Source organism: Pyrgilauda ruficollis, unplaced genomic scaffold, assembly GCF_017590135.1.
Source record: "Pyrgilauda ruficollis isolate IOZ18807 unplaced genomic scaffold, ASM1759013v1 scaffold350, whole genome shotgun sequence".
Classification (NCBI taxonomy): Eukaryota; Metazoa; Chordata; class Aves; order Passeriformes; family Passeridae; genus Pyrgilauda; species Pyrgilauda ruficollis.
In genome coordinates, this window is record NW_024524935.1 from 37,819 (window position 1) to 52,835 (window position 15,017).

The 15,017-nt window shown below is 55.9% G+C and overlaps 2 protein-coding genes across 2 annotated transcripts in view; both read left to right on the forward strand.

The window, feature by feature from the left end:
• Nucleotides 1-252: 252 nt before the first annotated feature.
• On the forward strand, nucleotides 253-8,903 carry LOC121357870 (SLAM family member 5-like). Its single transcript, XM_041475556.1, has 7 exons — nucleotides 253-333; nucleotides 3,725-4,066; nucleotides 4,546-4,842; nucleotides 5,395-5,514; nucleotides 6,351-6,442; nucleotides 7,012-7,148; nucleotides 7,975-8,903. Exons 1-6 carry the CDS (start codon nucleotides 267-269, stop codon nucleotides 7,138-7,140), a joined length of 1,047 nt encoding a protein of 348 aa, XP_041331490.1. The 5' UTR covers nucleotides 253-266; the 3' UTR covers nucleotides 7,141-7,148; nucleotides 7,975-8,903.
• A 2,256-nt stretch (nucleotides 8,904-11,159) lies between these two features.
• The window catches only part of LOC121357868 (ETS translocation variant 3-like), a 10,335-nt gene continuing 6,477 nt past the window's right edge, over nucleotides 11,160-15,017 (forward strand). Inside the window, 3 exon segments of the mRNA XM_041475553.1 lie at nucleotides 11,160-11,251; nucleotides 12,650-12,887; nucleotides 14,839-14,958. Of these exon segments, the coding sequence (XP_041331487.1) occupies nucleotides 11,206-11,251; nucleotides 12,650-12,887; nucleotides 14,839-14,958 (404 nt within the window). The 5' untranslated portion in view covers nucleotides 11,160-11,205.

The window sequence follows — 15,017 nt, forward strand, 5'->3', positions numbered from 1 at the left end:
CCGGTTTATTCCCCTCGCCATTCCCGGTTATTCCCCCCATTCCCGGTGTTTTTCCCCATTCCCGGTGTTTTTCCCCATGGAGCTCCCCTCGCTCTGAGCCCCGCGATGCTCCGCGCCCCGCGGGCTGCGGCTCCGGGGTGGTCGCTCCTCCTTCCTCCCCCTCCTCCTCCTCCTCCTCCTCCTCCTCGTTGCTCCGGCCGCTGATTCCCGCTCCGAGCCGAGCCGGGCCGAGCCAATTCCCGGGAAAACAAACCCAAGCCGCGCGGATGGAGCGGGAGCGGGGCCGCTCGCGGCTGCCCTCGCTGCTCCTGGCGCTGCTGGGGCTCGGCCCAGGTGAGTGGGGGGCGACCCCCGAGCCGCGGGACCCCCGGGGGGCTCGGGGCCGGACCCCCGCTCCCTGGAAAGCTCTGGAATTCCGCATCCAGCGCCTCCGGCTCCCCCACCCCTCCCCACGCGGATTTTTTGGGGGTTTTTTTTTGGATTGGGGGGCTGCGATTTTTTTTTTTTTTTTCCCCTTCCCGGGGTCGGGAAGCGGCTCCTTACGTAAAGCCGGGAGCGGGATCCCCTCGGAATTCCCAAAGATTCCAGAATTCCCGTAAATCCCCTGCGGGAGCATTCCTGCGGGAAAGCGTCCGCTCGGACAGGCAGCTTTAATTACGGGGTTCATTTGCCGCGGGATTAATTGGCCTGGCGGGGCCGGGCGGCGATGGTGCCGCCAGGTGATGCTCCAAAAAAACCAGCCCGGAAAGGTGGGAAAAGCCCGAATTCCCGGGATTTGGAGCGTGGGAAGCGAGGAGAAGCAGAGCCCGGCTCGGGGGGAAGAGCCGCGGGGTTAAAAGCGAGGCTGGAGTTGCTTTTTAGGGGGATTTTCGGAGGTTTGGGGCGGATTGGGAGCAGGGATGGATCCCGCTCTTCCTCCTCCCTCCTCTCCGCGCTGCGGGAGAGCCTCGTGCTCCCGAAAAAACCAAAATCTGGGATAAACAGGCTGAGCCGGGGCGGCGCTTGGCGCGGGAGGGGCCGAGCATCCCCCCCGCTCCTCCCGGCCCCGAATCCCGGCGTGGAAAAAGGGGGAAAAAAATCCCGGGAAAAGCTCAGGGAGCCCCCGGGGGGCTGCAAACCCTGGGGGGGATCTTGGGATTCGGGAGAGGGTTTTGGAATTCCGGGGGGTTTTGGAATTCCGGGGGGTTTTGGGAAGCCCCTCCCCAGCCCCCCCTTGCTCTCAGCATCCCCCGCCGGGGTCTGGGGGTGCTTCACCCCCCGAAAAACTTCACCGAGCGCTCAAAAATTCCCTCGGTTTTAAAGTCGGGGTGGAAAAGCAGGGATGAAACCCGGGATAAGCGGGAATGAAACCCGGGAAAAGCGGGGATGAAACCCGGGGAAAGCGGGAATCAAATCCTGGAAAAGCAGGAATGAAACCGGGGAAAAGCAGGAATAAAACCCGGGAAAAGCAGGGATGAAACCCGGAAAAAGCGGGAATGAAACCCGGAAAAAGCAGGGATGAAACTCAGGAAAAGCAGGAATCAAACCTGGGAAAAGCAGGAATCAAATCCTGGAAAAGCAGGAATAAGACCGGGGGAAAGCAGGAATCAAACTCAGGAAAAGCAGGAATGAAACCCGGGATGAGCAGGAATCAAATCCTGGAAAAGCAGAAATCAATCTCGGGATGAGCAGGAATTAAACCGGGGAAAAGCAGGAATGAAACCCGGGCCAAACGGGAACGGCACCGAGCGCCGCCCGGGTTTAACCCCGATTTACTCGGGACGAGGACCGGGAGGGGACACCGGGAATGTCCCCAGGGCGGGAGGGACCCGTCCCATGGCAGCGGGTGCAGCCGCTGGTCCCGAAATTCCCGAATTCCCGGAATAATTCCCGGAGCTGGCGGTGCCAGGGACGCGGGGGTGGCGCAGGTGACAGCTTGGCGGGGGGAGGGCGCTGCCAGGAGCGGGGGAGGCGGCGCCGAGCGGAATTTTTCCAGGGAAATGCCAAAAAAAAAGGGGGGAAAAAAAAAATCCCCAAATGGAATCTCAGAACCTTCCCCTGGGGCTGGGACCAGGCCCGGTCCCGGGGGGAATCGCCAATCCCAAAATTTCGGGGTTTTATCCCTGCCTGGAGCTGCCCAGCGGCTCCTGGGAGCAGGAATTGGGCAAAATTCTGCCCCCAAAAACCCCAATTTTGCAGAAATTCTGCCCCAAAACCCCGCAAATTTGCAGAAATTCTGTCCCAAAAAAAACCCCAGTTTTGCAGAAATTCTACCCCAAATAAACTCCATTTTTGTGGAAATTCTACTCCCCCAAAAAACCCACATTTTGCAGAAATTCTGCCCCAAAAAAGCCCCAATTTTGCAGAAATTCTACCCAAAAAAAACCCCCATTCTCGGTTTTCCGCAGGGCTCTTGCAGGAGGCGCGTTTTGAGGCAGAAAATGAGGTTTTGGAAATTGTGGCTGGGAATTCCACCCAGTCTCTCCTGGAGCGTTGTTCTGGTGAGAGCCCCGAGTTCAGATGGGGCCGCATCTGAACCTGTAGTTTTTAGCTTTTGACCTTTTTGGCCGATTTTTCCCCCAAAACCTCTGCCTTCCCCTCTCTTTTTTGGAGGCTCAGAGACCTCGCATTTGTTCGTTCGCTTTTTTCGCTGATTTTCCCCCAAAATTTCTGCTTTTCCCTCTCTTTTTGGCAACACCCGCTCCAAACCCGCAAGAATTCCCCTTTTGAATTCCCCTTTTGAATAAGTGTCCCCAGCCGCTTTTCCCCCAAAATTTCCTTCTCTTTTGGGAGGAAATTCCTCTCCTGGGATCCATTCACCTTTTTGGCCGCTTTTTGCCCCAAAATTTCTGCTTTTCCCTCTTTTTTCGACGACACCAACGGCTCCCAACGCAGCCAGGGCCGCTGCCAGGACGCTCCTCTTCCTCCTCTTCCTCCCCAGACGTCCCCAAATGTCCCCAAATGACCCCAAAATGGCCTCAGATGGCTCCAAATGTCCCCAAACATCCTAAAAAGTTCCCAAAATGTCCCCAAAATGTCCCCAAACACCCTCAAAATGCTCTCCAGGCGTCCTAAAAACGTCCCCAACCGTCCCCGGTTGTCCCCAGACCCCTGTGGTGACATTTTTGTGTCCCAGAGCTGCTCTTCAGCCAATCCCGGGCGGGTGGACGCTGTCCTGGGTGGCCTCGTGCTGCTGTCACATCCAACAAGGAGGTCCCCAAATGTCCCCAAGTGTCCCCAAGTGTCCCCAGATGTCCCAAATGCTCTCAGGTGACATTTTTGGGTGGCAGAGCTGCTGTTCAAGCAGTCCCAGGCAGGTTTATGGCGTCCTGGGTGGCCTCGTGCTGCTGTCACTGGCACTGCCACCCAACCAGACCATCCCCAGGTGTCCCCAGGTGTCCCCAGGTGTCCCCAAACTGTCTCAGGTGCCATTTTTCTGTCACAGAGCTGCTGTTCGAGCAGTCCCAGGCAGGTTTACGGCATGCTGGGCAACTCCGTGCTGCTGCCACCTCCACCAAGGAGGTCCCCAGGTGTCCCCAGGTGTCCCCAGGTGTCCCCAGGTGTCCCCAGATGTCCCCACGCCCTCTCAGGTGCCATTTTCCTGTCACAGAGCTTCTGTTCAGGCAGTCCCAGGCAGGTTCACGGTGTGCTGGGCAGCTCAGTGCTGCTGTCACCTCCAACAAGGAGGTCCCCAGGTGTCCCCAGGTGTCCCCAGGCCCTCTCAGGTGCCATTTCTGTGTCACAGAGCTGCTGTTCGGGCAGTCCCGGGCCCCGCCGCGGCAGGTCCACGGCGTGCTGGGCGGCTCGGTGCTGCTGTCGCCGGCGCTGCTGCCCAACCAGACGGTGAAGGAGATCGAGTGGAGCTTCTCGGGCGGCACCGGCGCCACCATCCAGGTGGCCGAGGTGGGCCCGGGCGGCTTCGAGCGGCCGGACCCGCGGGACCGCTTCGGCCGGCGCCTGGAGCGGGCCGACGGCACGGCGCTGCGGCTGCGGCAGCTCCAGCGCGGCGACAGCGGCGTCTTCGCCGCCAGGATCAAACTGCAGCCCGCCCTGGTGGAGGACCAGGCCTTCAACCTGACCGTCTACGGTGAGGGGGAACGGCTAATTGATTTAATTAATTCATTTAACTGGTCGTTGAGTTAAACTGGGGGTTGGGTGGGGAAACTGAGGCACGGAGCACAAACCACGGGGTGTTGGGCAGCGCTGGTGGAGGACCAGGCCTTCAACCTGACCGTCTACGGTGAGGGGGAACGGCTAATTAATTAATTAATTAAATGGTTCATTGAGTTGCGGATTGGGTGGGGAAACTGAGGCATGGAGCACAAATGGGGGTTTGGGCAGCGCTGGTGGAGGACCAGGCCTTCAACCTGTCCATCTATGGTGAGGGGGCTCGGTTTGTTAATTAATTCATTAATTAGTGCGCTATTCATTGGATTAAATGGGGGTTTGGGTGGGGAAACTGAGGCACGGAGCACAAATGGGGTTTTGGCCAGCGCTGGTGGAGGACCAGGCCTTCAACCTGTCCATCTATGGTGAGCCATCCCGATGTCACCGTGCCACCCGCAGAGGCCGTGCCCAGCCCGCGCACCCGCAGCCAGCTCCTGGCCAGCACGCTCGAGTGGTGCAACCTGACCCTGCAGTGCCAGGGCAGCGGCCGCGGCGCCGTCAATGTCACCTGGCGGCGCGACAGCCTCACCTGGGGCGAGCTGGGCCCCGGGCGCCACCAGCTGTCCCCGGACGGCACCACCCTGCGCGTGGCGCTGCCACCCGCCGCCACCAACGTCACCTACGCCTGCACCGTCAGCAACCCCGCCGACCACAAGGTCGCCCTGTTCGACCTGCAGAGCCTGTGCCAGGGCGGAGGTGAGGGGACAGCGCGGGGACAGCGCTGGGTGGCACTGCCAGGGGACAGGGCTGGGGGTGGCACAGGTGGGGTGGCTCAGCTGAGGGTGGCATGGTGGGGGTGACACAGCTGAGGTGACGCTCTGAGGTGACACAGCCGAGGTGGCACAGCTGAGGTGACACGGCCAAAGTGACACAGCTGGGGTGGCCTGGGCAGGGTGGCCCAGGCAGGGTGACACAGCTGGGGTGACACACCTGGGGTGGCATGGCCAAGGTGACACAGACAGCCGGGGTGACACAGCCGGGGTGACACAGCCGGGGTGACACACCTGGAGTGGCACGGCCAAGGTGACACAGCCAAGGTGACACAGCCGGGGTGACACACCGGGGTGGCATGGCCAAGGTGACACAGCTGGGGTGGCACAGCCGGGGTGACACACCTGGAGTGACACAGCCGGGGTGACACACTGGGGTGGCACAGCCAAGGTGACACACCTGGGGTGACACAGCCGGGGTGACACACCGGGGTGACACACGGGGGTGGCACGGTGTCGCTGTCCCCCGATGCCGCAGGGGGACACTCGGCCTTCTCCACCTCGGGCTACGTGGTGCTGTCGCTCATCCTGGTGGCCGTGAGCCTGGGCGGCGCCTTCTGGTGCTGGAGGGTCAACAGCGAGAAGGCGGCGGAGGCAGGTGGGCAAAACCCCAAACACAAATCCCAAACACAAATCCAAACACAAATCCAAACCCAAACCCAAATCCAAACCCCAAACACAAACCCAAACACAACCGCAAACACAAATCCAAACACAAATCCCAAACACAAATCCAAACCCAAACCCAAATGCAAATCCAAATCCCTAACCCAAATCCAAACCCCAAACACAACCCCAAACACAAACCCAAATCCAAACCCCAAACACAAATCCAAATCCCTAACCCAAATCCCAAATCCAAACCCAAATCCCCAAATCCAATCCCAAATCCAATCCCAAATTCCAAATCCCAAATCCAAATCCCAAATCCAAACCACCAATCCCAAATCCCAACCCTCGATTCCCAAATCCCAACTCCCCAATTCCCAAATCCCAAACCCCGATTCCCAACTCCCAAATCCCATTTCCCCAACTCCCAACTCCACAAATCCCATCTCCCAACTCCCCAATTCCCATCTCCCAAATCCCCAATTCCCAATCCCAAATCCCCAATCTCCAATTCCCAACTCCCCAATTCCACAACTCCCCAACTCCCAATTCCCTGCTTTCCTGATTTTCCCATTTTTCCCATTTACCCATTTTCTTGTTTTCCCATTTCCCCCATTTTCCCTGGTTTTTTTTCCCCATTTCCCCCGGGTTTTTCCCCCATTTTTCCCCATTTTCCCTGTTTTTTTTTTTCCCCATTTCCCCCGGGTTTTTTCTCCATTTTTCCCCATTTTCCCTGGTTTTTTTTTTCCCATTTCCCCCGGGTTTTTTTCCCATTTTTTCCCATTTTTTCCCATTTCCCCCCGTTTTTGCCCCGTTTCCCCGCAGCCGCCACGCCCACGGCGCCGCCCGAGGAGAGCCCCGGGGAGCCCCAGTACAGCGACATCGTCTGCAGGAGCCCCCCCGAGGGCAACGACCAGGTGGGGACCCCACACCCCGGGGGGGACCCCAAAAACTGCGGGAATCCCCAAAAAACCTGCAGGAATCCCAAAAAAACCCACGGGAAATCGTAAAAATCGCAGGAATCCCAAAAAAACGCGGGAGTCCTAAAAAACCACAGGAATCCCAAAAGTCACAGGAGTCCCCAAAAACCAAGAGGGGTCCCCAAAAACGGGGGGGTACCGAAAAGCCACGGGAATCCCAAAAAAACATGGGATATCCTAAAAACCGTGAGGGTCCCCAAAAACCACGGGGGGAGAACGGGGAGAGTTCCCAAAAAAAATCAGAGTCCCAAAAATCCTGGGGGAGTCCCTAAAAAACTGCAGGAACCCCAAAACCACGAGAATCCCAAAAACCGCAGGAACCCCAAAACCTCGGGAACCCCAAAACCACGAGAATCCCAAAAACCATAAAACCCCAAAACCTCGGGAACCCCAAAACCACGAGAACCCCAAAAACCGCTGGGGGATCCCCACAAAAAACACAGGAATCCCAAAAACCGCGGGGGGACCCCAAAAAGCGAGGGGGGACCCCAAATGTCGCCCCGCAGGGCCCCAGCCCCCCCGAGGCCCCCCAGGAGCCCAGCGAACCCCAAAAAGCCGAGCCCGAGGCCCCAAAATCCCCCCCGGGGGGCGGCGAGCAGAAAGGCCCCGAGGACACGGCCGAGGAGGTGACATAGGGCCACAGGTGAGGGGACCCCGAAAGCGGGACACGTGGGGACGCCCCCACCCCAAAACAGCCGGGGAAAGGGGGACAGGGCTAAAGGGGATTCGGGGGAGGGGCGAACCCCAAAAAGGGACATTGGGGGGATGCCAAAAGACCTGGTGTTAAAGGGTTTGGGGTGTCCCCTAAAAGGGAGATTTGGGGGACCCCAAAAAGCCAGGGTTAAAGGGTTTGGGGTGTCCCCAAAAAGGGACATTTGGGGGACCCCAAAAGAGCGAGGGATGAAGGGTTGGGGTGTCCCCAGAAAGAGCCGGGGGTTAAAGGGGTTTTTGGGGAGGGGCTAACCCCAAAAAGGGACATTTGGGGACACCCCAAACCCCAAAAGAGTGGGGATAAAGGGTTGGGGAGGGGGAACAGCCCCAAAAAGGGAATTAAAGGGTTGGGGAACAACCCCAGAAAAGGAATTAAATGGTTTAGGAAATGCCCCAAAAAGGGGGATTGAAGAGCTGGGGGAACGGCCCCAAAAAGGCGATTATGGGGTTAGGAAATGGCCCCAAAAAGGGGATTGAAGGGTTGGGGAGGGGGAACAGCCCCAAAAAGGGGATTGGGTGTTGGGAATGGCCCCAAAAAGGGGATTGGATGTTGGAAAAGCCCCAAAAAGGGGATTGGGTGTTGGGAATGGCCCCAAAAAGGGGATTGAAGGGTTGGGGACAGCCCCAAAAAGGGGACTGGATGTTGGGGCGGGGCTGCCCCAAAAGCAGGACCGGTGCCGGGGTCTCCTCCCTTGGGGGACCCCGGGGTCTCCTCCCTTGGGCGACCCCGGCCCCACAGCCAGGGGGTGTCCCCGCAGGGCCCCGGGACCCCCTGGAAGGGCTGTGCCGCGTGCCAACCCCCGACCCCAAACCCAGCGCGGGAGCCCCGACCCCACGGCCCGACGGATTTGCCCTTTTCTGCCCCAAAACCCTCGGCTCTGCCCCCGAACCCCTGCCCGGCACCGCGCTGGGGAGGGGGATCCCCGTCAGAGGTGGCGGGGGGGGGTTTGGGGGTCCCTGGGGGGTTTGGGGGTCCCTGGGTGCTCCCCGCATGTTTTGGGGTGGGATGATCCCCTCGGCCCCGCAACCGGACGGATTTCCCCTTTTCTGACCCCAAAACCCTCGGGTTTGTCCCCAGTTCCCTGCCTGGGACTGTTTTGGGGAGGGGGATCCCCATCAGAGGCAGCAGGGGGGGGATTTGGGGGGTCCCTGGGGGTTTTGGGGTGGGAGGATCCCCCTGACCCTACAAAGACACTGATTTCCTCTTTTCTGCCCCAAAATCCTTGGGTTTGTCCCCAATTCTCCTGCCTGGGACTGTTCTGGGGAGGGGGATCCCGATCAGGGGTGGTGAAACCAGAATTTGGGGGTCCCTGGGGGTTCCCAGGGGGGTTTTGGGGTGGGAGGATCCCCCTGACCGCACAAAGGGATGGATTTCCCCTTTTCTGCCCCAAAATCCTTGGGTTTGTCCCCAATTCTCCTGCCTGGGACTGTTCTGGGGAGGGGGCTCCAAGGCGGAGGTTTTGGAGGGTCCCCGGGAGGGTTTTGGGGTCCCAGGGGGTTTTGGGGTCCCGGGGATGTCCCTGTCTCTTTTGGGATTCTCCGGGATTTGGGGGAAAATCGGGAATTTCGCCCCCGCGCGCGGCTGTCACCTGGCCTGGAGACATCGGGGACAGAGCCACGCCCGAGGGGACCCCGGCAGGGGACAGGGGACCCCGGGAGGGGACAGGGGACACGCGGGGACCCCAAAACCGCGGGCGTGGCCAGCACCCCCACACCCCCCACCCACCGTGTAAATAAGAACAAATAAATGTTGGTGACGTTCGCGGGGCTCGGCCTGCTTCGGCCTGGTTTGGGCTGCTTCGGCCTGCTTCGGCCTGGTTTGTGCTGGTTTGGGGTGGTTCAGCCTGGTTTGGGCCATTTTTGGGTGGTTCAGAGAGATCTGGGCTGGTTTTGGGGGGATTTGGGGTGATTTGGGGCCTGGTTTCGGCCCTGGGTTTGGTTCTATTTTGGGGCTGGTTTTGGCGTCTCTTGGGCTGGTTTTGGGGTGTTTTGGGATGTTTTGGGTTACTTTAGGGAGTATTTTGGGCCTGTTCTGGCCCTGGGTTTGGGGCTGCTTTTCGGGCTGGTTTTGGGGTGTCCTGGGGCTGGTTTTGGGGTGTTTTGGGGCACTTTAGGGAGTATTTGGGGCCTGCTTTGGCCCCGCTTTGGGGCTGCTTTTCGGGGTATTTGGCTCTGGTTTCTCCGTTCATCGTGGTTTCTGCCCCTCTCGGCCCCGTTTATCCCTGTTTAGCTCCATTTATCCCTGGTTGTCTCCATTTATCCTGGTTTTTGCCCCGTTTATCCCGGTTTTTGCCCGTTTATCCCTGTTTTTGCCCCGTTTATCGCGGTTTTTGCCCCATTTATCTCCGTTTATCCCGGTTTTTGCTCCGTTGATCCCGGTTTTTGCCCGTTTATCCCGGTTTTAGCCCCGTTTATCCCGGTTTTGCCCCGTTGATCCCGGTTTTTGCCCCGTTGATCCCGGTTTTTGCCCGTATATCCCGGTTTTTGCCCGTTTATCCCGGTTTTTGCCCGTTTATCCCGGTTTTAGCCCCGTTTATCCCGGCCGCTGTTTATGAGGGGAGGGGGCGTTTCCCGCGCGCGCTCCCGCGCCCCCCTCCCCTCCCCTCCCCTCCCGCCAGGACCGGAAGCGGAAGCGCGTGGGCGCGCGCGCTGCCCGGAAGCGCGTGGGCGGCGGCGGCGGTTCCGGTTCCGGCGGCGGCGGCGGCGGCGGCGCGGGGGAGGCACCGGGAGGAGGAGAAGGAGAGGAAGGAGAAGAAGAAGAAGAAGGAAAAGAAGAAGAAGAAGAAGAAGCGGCGGCGCCACCGACAAACAGCAACAGCGGGGCGAGCAACGAAAAGCCGAGCCTTCCCTCTATTTTTTCCTCTATTTTTTATTCTATTTTTCTCTATTTTTTCTCTATTTTTTTTTTCTATTTTTCCCGGTGTTCCCGGTGTTCCCTCCCCTCCTTCCCCGGCACATCTGGGTGAGCTCCCTTTCCCCCCTTTTTCCCATTTCCCGCCCCCTTTTCTCTAATTTTTTCTCTATTTTTTCTCTATGTCCCCCCATTTTTCCTCTATTTTTTTCTCTATTTTTTTCTCTATTTCTCCCCATTTTTTTCTATTTTTTCTCTATTTTTCCTCTATTTTTTTCTCTATTTTTTCTCTATTTTCCCCCATTTTTTCTCCATTTTTTCTTCATTTTTTCCCCATTTTTCCTCTATTTTTCCCGTTTTTCCCGGTGTTCCCTCCCCTCCTTCCCTGGCACATCTGGGCGAGCTCCCAGCTGTGGATTTTGGCAGCCCAGCCCGTCTGGGAACTGAGCAGGGTTTGTTTTGTCTCCTTCCTGCAATCCCAGGCAGGGAAATTTCCCTTTTTTCTCCTCTTTTTCCCCCCATTTTCGCCTCCTTTTTCCCCCTTCTCCTGCCTTTTTCACATTCCCCTTTTTTCCCCTTTTTTCCCCTTTTTTCCCCTTTTTTCCCCTTTTTTCCCCTTTTTTCCCCTTTTTTCCCCTTTTTTCCCCCCTTTACTCTCCCTTTATTCGCCCTTTTCTCACACTTTATTCCCATTTTCTCCTATTTTTCTCCTATTTTTCTCCCATTTTCCCCCCTCATTTCTACCCTCTTTTTTCCCCCCTCTTTTCCCCCATTTTTCCACTTTTTCTCTCCCATTTTCCCCTCATTTTCCTCCCTTTGTTCCCCCTTTAATCCCCTTTTTTCCTCCATTTTCTCCCACTTTTTCCCCATCATCCCCCTTTTTCCCATTTTCTCCCCTTTTTTTCCCTCCCATTTCCCCCCCTTTTTCCATTTTTCCCATTTTTCCCCATTTTCCCTTTTTTCCTCCCTTTTTTCCCCATTTTCTCCCCCATTTTTCCCCCTTTTTTTCCCATTTTTCCCCATTTTCCCATTTTCTCCCTCATTTTTCCCCTTTTTTCCCCGTTTTCTCCCGTTTTCCCCCCGTTTCCGCGGCCCCGTGCCTCCTGACCCCGTTTCCCCTCCCCGCAGGAGGCAGAAGATGAAAGCTGGCTGCAGCATCGTGGACAAGCCCGAGGGAGGAGGGGGTAAGGAACTCCCAAATCCTATTTTCTGCTGCTTTTCCCGGGATAAAAATATTCCCTGGGAATGTTCATCCCGCCTCTCCCAACATTCCCACTCCCTGGTGGGAAAAAAAAGCCCAGGGTGGAGGTGCTGGTTTTAAAATTCAAATTATTCCTCCCTCCCCAGGGATGGATTTGGGATTATTCCCTCCTGGGATTTGTGTCCTGGCAGGAATGTGGGTGGCGTTGGAAAAAAAAGGGGATTTTTCCCAAAAAAACCCTACCCCAAATCAGATTTTTCCCAAAAAAAACCCGACCCCAAATCAGACTTTTCCCCCCAAAAAAAATCCTCACCACAAATTGGATTTTTCCCAAAAAAAAATCCTGACCCCAAATCAGATTTTTCCCGCCCCCAAAAAAAAAATCACAACCCCCAAATCAGATTTTTCCCCAAAAAAACCCTGATCCCAAATCAGATTTTTCCCAAAATAAACCCTGACCCCAAATCAGATTTTTCCCAAAATAAACCCTGACCCCAAATCAGATTTTTCCCAAAATAAACCCCACCCCAAATCAGATTTAAAAAAAAAAAAACCAAACCAAAAAACCCACCCCAAAATGGGAATTTTTGTTGCCTGAATCCCGTCCCTGGGATTTTGAACAGAATATTGAATGGAATTCCAGCCAAGTTTCACAATTTTGGGGTTTTTCAGAGGGTTTTAGTGGGGTTTTTGTGCCTTTTGGGTGGGTTTTCCAAGGAAAAGGGGCTGGAATGAGTCAGAAGTGAGCAGCTGGATGGGAACCCTGGAGCTCCCTGCTCCCACACGGAACGTTGGATTCTGCCCAAGCTGTGCAGATTCCTGGTGGTTTTTCACGGGTTTTAGTGGGCTTTTAGTGGTTTTTTTGCAGCTTTTGGGTGGATTTTCCAAAGAAACGGGGCTGAGAGGAGTCAAAAATGAGCAGCTGGGTGGGAAACCTGGAATTCCCTGCTCCCACATGGAACATTGAACGGAATTCCAGGCTCCACTAATTAATGGAACTCCAACCAAATCTTACTGGTTTTTGGTGGTTTGTAGTGGTTTTTTGGTAGGATTTTGGTGGGTTTGGGTGGATTTTCCAAGGAAATGGGGCTGAAAGGAGTCAGAAGAATGGGAGTCTGGAATTCCCTGCTCCCACATGGAATATTGAACGGAATTCCAGACACCAGTAACTAACGGAACTCCAACCAAATTTTACCTTTTTTTGAGGGGTTTTGGGTGGACTTTCCAAGGAAAACGGGGCTGAAATGTGCCAGAAACGAGCCATAAGAATGGGAAACCCAAAATCCCCTGCTCCCACCTGGAATATTGAGCAGAGCCCCACGCCCATCACTCCCCAAACAACATTCCCCCCGTTTTTTTCCCCCGTTTCCCCCCACCAAAGGCTACCACTTCCCGGAGTGGGCGTACAAGACGGAGTCGAGCCCGGGCTCGCGGCAGATCCAGCTGTGGCACTTCATCCTGGAGCTGCTGCAGAAGGAGGAGTTCCGGCACGTCATCGCCTGGCAGCAGGGCGAGTACGGCGAGTTCGTCATCAAGGACCCCGACGAGGTGGCGCGGCTCTGGGGGCGCCGCAAGTGCAAGCCCCAGATGAACTACGACAAGCTCAGCCGCGCCCTCAGGTACGGGGAATCTGGGGGTTTTTCCCTTTTTTTTTCATGTAATTTTGGGGGTTTTTCCCTTTTTTTTTTCATGGAATTTTGGGGGTTTTCCCTTTTTTTTTTTCATGGAGTTTTGGGTTTTTTTCCCTTTTTTTTTTCATGGAGTTTTGGGGTTTTTAAGTGGGATGTCGCGGTGATGACGTCCCGCGTGGCTCGTCCCTCAGGGGTTGGGTTTTGGTGGCCCGGCTCCAGGGACACCAGAAATGCAAACCCCACATGAAGCACAACAAGCTCAGCCAGGCCCTCAGGTCAGCAGAATTTGGGGTTTTTTCCCTTTTTTTTCCTCCGTTTCCCCCCACCAAAGGCTACCACTTCCCGGAGTGGGCGTACAAGACGGAGTCGAGCCCGGGCTCGCGGCAGATCCAGCTGTGGCACTTCATCCTGGAGCTGCTGCAGAAGGAGGAGTTCCGGCACGTCATCGCCTGGCAGCAGGGCGAGTACGGCGAGTTCGTCATCAAGGACCCCGACGAGGTGGCGCGGCTCTGGGGGCGCCGCAAGTGCAAGCCCCAGATGAACTACGACAAGCTCAGCCGCGCCCTCAGGTACGGGGAATCTGGGGGTTTTTCCCTTTTTTTTTCATGTAATTTTGGGGGGGTTTTTTCCCTTTTTTTTTTCATGGAGTTTTGGGGTTTTTAAGTGGGATGTCGCGGTGATGACGTCCCGCGTGGCTCGTCCCTCAGGGGTTGGGTTTTGGTGGCCCGGCTCCAGGGACACCAGAAATGCAAACCCCACATGAAGCACAACAAGCTCAGCCAGGCCCTCAGGTCAGCAGAATTTGGGGTTTTTCCGGTTTTTTTTCCATGGAATTTTGGGGTTTTTAAGTGGGATGTCGCGGTGATGATGTCCCGCGTGGCTCGTCCCTCAGGGGTTGGGTTTTGGTGGGGCTGGGGTTGGGTTTTGGTGGGGCTGGGGTTGGGTTTTGGTGGCCTGGCTCTGGGGATGCCTCAGATGAACTAGGACAAGCTCAGCCAGGCCCTCAGGTCAGCAGAATTTGGGGTTTTTCCCTTTTTTTTTCCATGGAAATTTGGGGTTTTTAGGTGAGATGTCACTGTGATGACGTCCCGTGTGGCTCGTCCCTCAGGGGTTGGGGTGGTGGGGTTGGCCCAGCTCTGGGTTTTGGTGGCCCAGCTCTGGGTTTTGGTGGCCCAGCTCAGCGGAGTCCTCAGCTCAGCAGAATTTGGGGTTTTTTCCTGCAAAAATTGGAATTTTGGGGGTTTTTGGGCTCATCTCTCAGGGTTTGGCCCGGCTCTGAGGGCACCAAAACTGCAAACCCCACATGAAGTACAACAAGCTCAACTGAGCCCTCAGCTCAGCAGAATTTGGGGTTTTCCCCTTTTTTCCCCCATGGAATTTTGGGATTTTCCAGCAGGATGTCGTGCTGGTGTAGGCCCGTCCCTCAGGGGTTGGGGTGGTGGGGTTGGGGTGGGGTTTAAGGTCCTTTTTCCACCCCAAAAATGCTCCAGGATTCCATCAGATGGGGTTTTAGGGATAAGTCTTTCCCTGGTCCAGGTCATTCCGTGGATTTCCCGTCCCTGGGAGTGCCCAGTTCCAGCTTGGAGCCACCTGGGAATGTGGGAGCTGCCCCTGGCCCTGCATTTTTAAGGATGTTTGAGCTCTTTCCAACCCAAACCACCCCAGAATTCCATATTTTGGTTTAAACAGGAAATTAGGAAGGAATCCCTCTGGAATTCTGGATTTTTAAAGGTATTTAAGCAGGAAATTAGGAAGAAATTCCTCAGAAATTCTGGTTTTTTAAGGATGTTTGAGCTCTTTCCAGCCCAAACCATCCCAGAATTCCATATTTTGGTTTAAACAGGATTTTAGGAAGGAATCTCTCAGGAGTTAGGAAGGAATTCTGGATTTTTGGGTGCTTCAGTCCGGTCTTTTCCTATTTTTAAAAATCTATTCCCAGATATTACTACAACAAGAGGATCCTGCACAAGACCAAGGGCAAAAGATTCACCTACAAATTCAACTTCAACAAGCTGGTGATGCCCAATTATCCCTTCATCAACATCCGGCCCAACGGTGAGCCCCAGGAATTCGGGAATTCTGGGTGGGAACGGTGGGGCGGGGGGGGGGGGAACCCCA